Source organism: Lolium perenne, chromosome 1, assembly GCF_019359855.2.
Source record: "Lolium perenne isolate Kyuss_39 chromosome 1, Kyuss_2.0, whole genome shotgun sequence".
Taxonomy (NCBI): Eukaryota; Viridiplantae; Streptophyta; class Magnoliopsida; order Poales; family Poaceae; genus Lolium; species Lolium perenne.
The window spans coordinates 158,207,210-158,213,853 of NC_067244.2; the positions used below are offsets into that span (position 1 = coordinate 158,207,210).

The 6,644-nt window shown below is 47.6% G+C and overlaps 1 protein-coding gene across 1 annotated transcript; it reads left to right on the top strand.

Annotated features, from left to right (window-relative positions):
- The first annotated feature begins 897 nt into the window (after positions 1–897).
- LOC127309651 (hexose carrier protein HEX6) lies at positions 898–5,597 on the top strand. The gene is made up of 3 exons (XM_051340422.2): positions 898–1,222; positions 3,725–4,044; positions 4,347–5,597. Exons 1-3 carry the CDS (start codon positions 1,081–1,083, stop codon positions 5,445–5,447), a joined length of 1,563 nt encoding a protein of 520 aa, XP_051196382.1. The 5' UTR covers positions 898–1,080; the 3' UTR covers positions 5,448–5,597.
- The last annotated feature ends 1,047 nt before the right edge of the window (positions 5,598–6,644 follow it).

A 6,644-nucleotide genomic window follows, 5' to 3' on the forward strand; every position in this document is an offset into this window, starting at 1 on the left:
ACATATTCATGTACCTATATACACCCTGCACCACTTCATCAAACATTAGAGTATCACATACATTGACATCAAACACACAAAACATATTGTGAGAGATGTTCTTTCAACGTTGCCACAACGCGACGTCACTCTTGGACGACGATGTTGGCAGCATTGCGCGCCGCAGACCCCAATAGCGGCATGGCCTCCTCGTGGCATTCAGCACACACGGCTGCGGCGTCGACCTCATTGGCCACCGCTTGCTCCACCTGCTGCAGCGCCTTCTGAGCCTGTTGCGCCGCCGCCTTGACCACCTCCACCAGCGCTTGCTGCGCCACGTTGCCTTCATGCTCGAAGGCGGCCACCTGGTACCGCGCCTGTACGCGGGCCATCTCCGTGGAAATGATCTCGACATCCTCGTCGGACGGACGTGGCCAGCGGGAGCAGCACATCTCCCTGATGTGGGCCCAGTTGGAGATATTCCGGTGACTCATGTGTTTTTCGGCGTCGATTGGGTGTTTTGGCCGACACCGCGCCGGTGGTCGCCATTTATAGCCTCGTTCTTGGGCGAAAAATGGCCGCCGAGCGTGCGAACTATTCCGGCCGTATCGAGAAACAAGAAAACGCGCGCGGGCGGGAAACCAAAAGTGCCATGGGCGGAACCAAATGGATGCGCGGGAACCATCTACGGCGCCGCGATGCCGGCGACACCATTAGCGTCTTATCGCCGTTAGAGGCGAAGCGTCATCATTGACAGCCGCCGGGGAGGGAGATTGGATCAGGCCGATGGACGACCCGGCTAACCTAACCAGACCGCGCGACGGATCCATGGACCGACCCAAGCAGACAAAATGGACCGTTTTTGGGGCCGATTTGTCGTCGGCCCGCTCCAGATGTCCTCAAAGGAGAACACTAAAAAAAATAGAGCCCCTAAAAAATAAAAAATAGAGTAGTCAAAGGTGTCAACCTCGCCGGCGTCGTGCGGCAGTTTCCGCCGGAATGCGCACACTCCAGCATCCATCCCCCTAATAAATCGATGCCTCTCTTCCTCTGTCCTATCCACTAGACTACCTTGGACTAGGAGAGGAAGGGAAAGGAGTGATGGCGATTGGGGCGTTCGTGGAGGTGCCGGGCGGCGCCGGGGGCGGGGGTTACAGCGGCCGGGTGACACCGTTCGTGGTGCTCACTTGCGTCGTCGCCGGCAGCGGCGGCATCCTCTTCGGCTACGACCTCGGCATCTCCGGTTCGTCAATCTCTTCTCCCCCACCGTACCGTGTTGAACCCTCTCTGCACTGTATTGAGATTGAGAAGCAGAAGAAGGTTACAGCAACTTTCTGAATCTGCAGCTGGAAGGAATTACAAGCCTTCTTCTGCTCTGTTTTTCTTACAACTTCCCCTGTTGAAACAAAAAAAATCCTTCTCCTTGCGTAACCAACACGTGCCGTTTACTTGTGCGTCGGCACAGTGCCGAGACTGGGAGATCTTTGACATTATTACTTGTTACAACTTTTGGTAGGTTCAGTGCGCAATGATTCGGCATCTGCCGAACACTGCACCATATCACCATCACTAGTTGTGATACATGTTGCAACATTAGCCTCTCAAATTGCTAGATATGTTCTCTTAGGTGAAAGCATATCAGGTGGAGTTTAAGGTACATGCAATCTGGAATCAGCAATTTTGCTTCCGTAACAAATTTCAGATTCATGTATTTGAGATGCAGTATACAACATAATTTATCGAAAAGTGCTTTTGGCTCCTGAGCTCCAGTGCTCTCGCCATTTAAAAAATGTTTATAAGTTATCAAAAAATCTGAAAAATAATTTTGGAGATTGTCAGTGATATATCTTACAATCATGCAAAATCTCAACAAAAAATTCTTTTTTTTACTTTGTGCTAGACAAAAATAACAAAATCTAACATGTTTTTGGAGATTTGAAAATGACTACTCAGATCTGCATTTTTGTTATTTTTGTGTAGCTTAAAATATAAAGTATTTAAAATTGAGATTTTACACGTTTGTGGGATACATTATTGGCTATATGCAGATTTTTTTTCAGATTTTTTGAAACTTACAAAATATGATTTTTAATTTATTTGAAAACGAGATCACTGGTGCCCATGTGCACCAAATCTTTGTCCATAATTTTTATTCATTAATAAAAAAACGATCATCATGTAATACCGTACCTGTACTAACTGTGGCTGGGACCAAGCTAGAAAATGCACACTAGAGGAGCCAATTAAACAAAGAAACACATGTGCGATAAACAATATTTGCCTGGAAGAAAGTACTTTCCATAAATGTCCTGAATTTTTTGGATTTGTATTCTTTTTTATGATCTTCCATTATCAGTCTAATTTAATCCCTTACAACTTGATGTGGGGCTTCTTCCGCGTACACTCGGCCCCTATGCTCACGATGCTTTCGGCTGTAGGATCTAGCCTGGAAGTGCTTCAGGCCGCTGGATCGAGATGGTGGAGCGATATCTTTGAACTGAATTGCGCCCCTCGTGTGACTATGAAAGGGCCCCACACCCAACTGTCCAACTATCCAGCCAGCAAGTCTTGTCGTACAGTGGGGAAACAACTGACATCATCGCCCCCCGCACAATCATGCCGCCAAACCCAGCCCCACAACCCAACTCTCTTGTACAAACTGAAACTCAGTTGATCTCGGAGGAGGGACTAGATCTCCTACTGGTTTTGACAAGTACACTACGAAACACCATGCCTAAGAAGACATGTTTGAAACCCTGATTCGTCCTATGCAGTGCCGAGTCAAGCCATCCTGATACCTCTCATTTCCATGTACACGCATCCTTAGCTCTAGCATCCAGCCCATCTCGCTCCCTGTTTTACCACCTGAATGTGAACGCTAGCCGGTTCACATTTGTAATTTTTGGTAGCTTCTTGATCAAAGCCAATTAGCCAAAGGCTGCCTAGAAATACCCTTCCCCGGACCCCACAATGTGTGGAACTTTCAGCACCGGGTATGCCCTTTTTTTTCTAAATAAAAGCCAGCTAGCTGCTGAAATTTCTACGAGCTGAAATGAAACATCCTATTTTTTTCTCCTTTCTGGTGTATTAAAAAAAGGACAGAGACCCCAAGTGCGGAGATCCTTTTTATAGCAAGGGATCGTGGGAGCTGCATCATATCACCCACCATGCATTAGTTTGCTACCAACTTGTGTGGTGATAATTAGGATCTTCTCCCGTACAAAAGGTAATAAGAAGAAAAGGCATGGCCTTCAAAATGAAGGGAGATGCTTTGCTCGTCCCATACGCCCGTGTATGTTGAAACTTCTTCCTGGATTGCATGGACCATTATGTATGAATGATCATTGACATGACCTACTTCTTCCCTTTTCCTTTCTATTAAAGATTTCATTAAACATGTCCCAGTCCATCTTTTTTTCATGTGTGACTTAGTATTTATCTTCATCAGATCAGTAAACTTTGGAGGAGACCTGCAAAATAAATATATCACTACCACTAGTACAGTTTAATAAAACTAATGTTACACTATTGTTGACTATTTAAGGCTTTGCTGCTGAATCAGAAATATCTTACCTCTTCTATTAAAAAAAAAATCTTACCTCAATTGCCTGCATACTGGACCAAATGTGCATTCATGGCTTCAGTGCATTGTCACAGTGCAGAGACTGGGAGATTTGTTTTACATAACTAGAACTTATAGAATAACTTCCATTATGACAACTCATGTGCTTCTAATAATTTCTAGGTGGTGTCACCTCGATGGACTCATTTCTCAAGAGGTTCTTTCCAGAGGTATACCGCCACAAGCAGGACAGCAAGGTCAGCAACTACTGCCAGTTCAACAGCGAGCTCCTTACCGTGTTCACCTCCTCACTCTACATTGCCGGCCTTGTCGCCACGCTGATCGCGTCATCTGTGACGAGGAGGTTCGGCCGCCGGGCGTCCATGCTCATTGGCGGAACCGTCTTCATTGCCGGCTCGGTGTTTGGAGGTGCAGCTGTCAACGTGCCCATGCTGCTCCTCAACCGGATCCTGTTGGGGATAGGCCTGGGGTTCACTAACCAGGTAACAGCCGCTGCATAAATTCAAGCCAATAATCTTTTGAGTCAGTGTGTGATACGGTAAATAAAATAGTTCATCAAGAGATAAAACAATTAGTAGCAAAGCAAAATTTTGTCAGATAAGTCACGCGTTTACTTGTGGCAACTGACAAATTTGATGTCTGTCTCCCAAAGAATCATTGCCTGATAAGTAATGTATTCATCTTGTGGCAAGTGCATGTGATGTTTCTAAATATTTGTTTCCTTTTTCTAAAAATTACATTTTGAACTGCACTAAATACCTTACTGTGAAATTAAAAATTTCAGTCGATCCCATTGTACCTGTCAGAAATGGCACCACCGCAGTACCGCGGTGCGATCAACAATGGATTCGAGCTCAGCATCAGCATTGGCATTCTCATTGCAAACATCCTTAACTACTGTGTGGTGAAAATCACAGCAGGGTGGGGCTGGAGGATATCCCTATCCATGGCCGCAGTCCCTGCTCTCTTCCTGACTATCGGCGCAATCTTCCTCCCTGAGACGCCAAGCTTCATAATACAGCATGACGGAAACACCGACAAGGCCAGAGCCCTGCTCGAAAAGCTGCGTGGAACCACCTCAGTACAGAATGAGCTGGATGACCTGGTCTCTGCTAGCAACCTCTCAAGAGCAACCAGATACCCATTCAGAAACATATTCAAGAGGAAGTACAGGCCGCAGCTTGCCATGGTGCTCTTGATCCCTTTCTTCAACCAGCTCACCGGGATCAATGTGATAAACTTCTATGCCCCCGTGATGTTCCGGACAATCGGCCTCAAAGAGAGCGCGTCCCTCCTGTCCTCGGTCGTCACACGTCTCTGCGCAACGTTTGCTAACATCGTAGCGATGATAGTGGTCGACAGGTTCGGGCGCAGGAAGCTCTTCCTCATAGGCGGCATCCAGATGATCCTGTCACAGGTCGCTGTTGGCGCCATCCTAGCTGCAAAGTTCAAGGACTATGGGTTGATGGATAAGGAGTATGCTTACCTTGTGTTGACCACCATGTGTGTGTTTGTTGCTGGATTTGCATGGTCATGGGGACCTCTCACATTCCTCGTTCCAACTGAGATCTGCCCCTTGGAGATCAGATCAGCAGGGCAGAGCATTGTGGTTGCTGTGGTCTTCTTGATGACATTTGTGATCGGCCAGACATTCCTCGCGGTTCTCTGCCACATCAAGTCAGGGACCTTCTTCCTCTTCGCTGCATGGATATGTGTGATGACGCTGCTGATTTACATGTTCCTGCCAGAGACAAAGAAGCTTCCCATGGAGCAGATGGAGCAGGTCTGGAGGAGCCATTGGTTCTGGAAGAAGATTGTTGGGGAGGTAGAGGATAAGGAAGATGAAAAGGAGCAGCAAGCAGGGAAAATCGCCTTGCCGAGCTAGGAGCTTCTAGCGCTTTCTGAATTTGAATGTACTTCATGAACCAGCAAGGAAAAACGTAGAATGAGATTTTAGTTAGCAGCTAAGATTGTAAATCTAATTGCATCTAACTGTGTTACCTGACAGCCCTCTGCAGTTGTTGTTGCCAGTTCCTACGTATGGCCATTTCAAGTGGTAAGATTTTGGAACATAGAAAGTATAAGCGATGGGTGCGGTTAGGGATAGAAGGGACAGCCCTCTGCAGTTGTTGCCAGTTCCTACGCATTTGCCAGTTCCTGCGGCAACTAATTTGGAACATAGAAAGTACATAATATTGCCAACAAGAAAGTATTCCCTCCGATCCAAAAAGGAAAAAGTGTCCGACGAGTCATTTTTTCTTCATCAACCCGCAGTCGACTCCACCACTCACGCGTTCACCCAAGAAGAAGATTGGTAGCCACATCTACCGAGGAATCCCATCTCCGCCAGCGGGAGCTTTGGGCCCCTCTCCCTCCGCTTACTGTTCCGGCGGCAGGATGGGGAGGGGACCTCGTTGCTCTGTTATATAGTTAGGGTTTGTCTGTTAGGGTTTGTCTGCTGCAGTTCGTTGTTAGGGTGGTGTGAGCGGCGCCCGAGGAAATATATATATGCCTCACTCCACTCCTACACTGACGGCGACCTTCACGACAGCGTATCGGAGTTGTTGGCAACGTATGCTTGTCGATCTTGCAGGTCGGCGGCTTGGTCTTCTCGTCGCTCTTCAGATCTTGCGAGATCTGTTTCTCGACATGTCGTTGGCGTTTGTCGTTGCCCACGACGGCGCTGGGGATCGGGGCGAGGTGGATGCTCTGAAGCAAGGATGCTGGTTCGGAGGTAGTGAATTTGCCGTTATTCCTCGACTTCGTTGATGGGATGCGGAGGATCTCGGTCCAAGGTAGCAGAGACATCCCCCGGTCGACGTGCTACAACGACATGTGCCTCGCTGCTTGCAGCAGGCCTGTTCATCGACTCACAAAGCCTCGTTCGCGATAGTGGTCCTGTTCATCGACTCACAAAACCTCGTTGGCGATGATGCTCTTTTGGATCTGGCAAGGGTGGAGGCTCGGCGTCTCTTCCAACGCACGTCTAGACGGCGTTGGAGTTTGGCAGCGGCCTCTGGGTTCGGCGAGTGCAGGAAACCGTAGGAATAGTTTTGTATATTTCTATCCTTTAAGATTTTTT

What these genes read in the sequence shown, in the direction of transcription:
- LOC127309651 (XM_051340422.2), top strand. Translation starts at nt 1,081, where the DNA reads ATGGCGATTGGGGCGTTCGTGGAGGTGCCGGGCGGCGCCGGGGGCGGG. An exon ending in CTACGACCTCGGCATCTCCG is followed by an intron (nt 1,223 to 3,724) that starts GTTCGTCAATCT and finishes AATAATTTCTAG; the next exon opens with GTGGTGTCACCTCGATGGAC. An exon ending in GCCTGGGGTTCACTAACCAG is followed by an intron (nt 4,045 to 4,346) that starts GTAACAGCCGCT and finishes TAAAAATTTCAG; the next exon opens with TCGATCCCATTGTACCTGTC.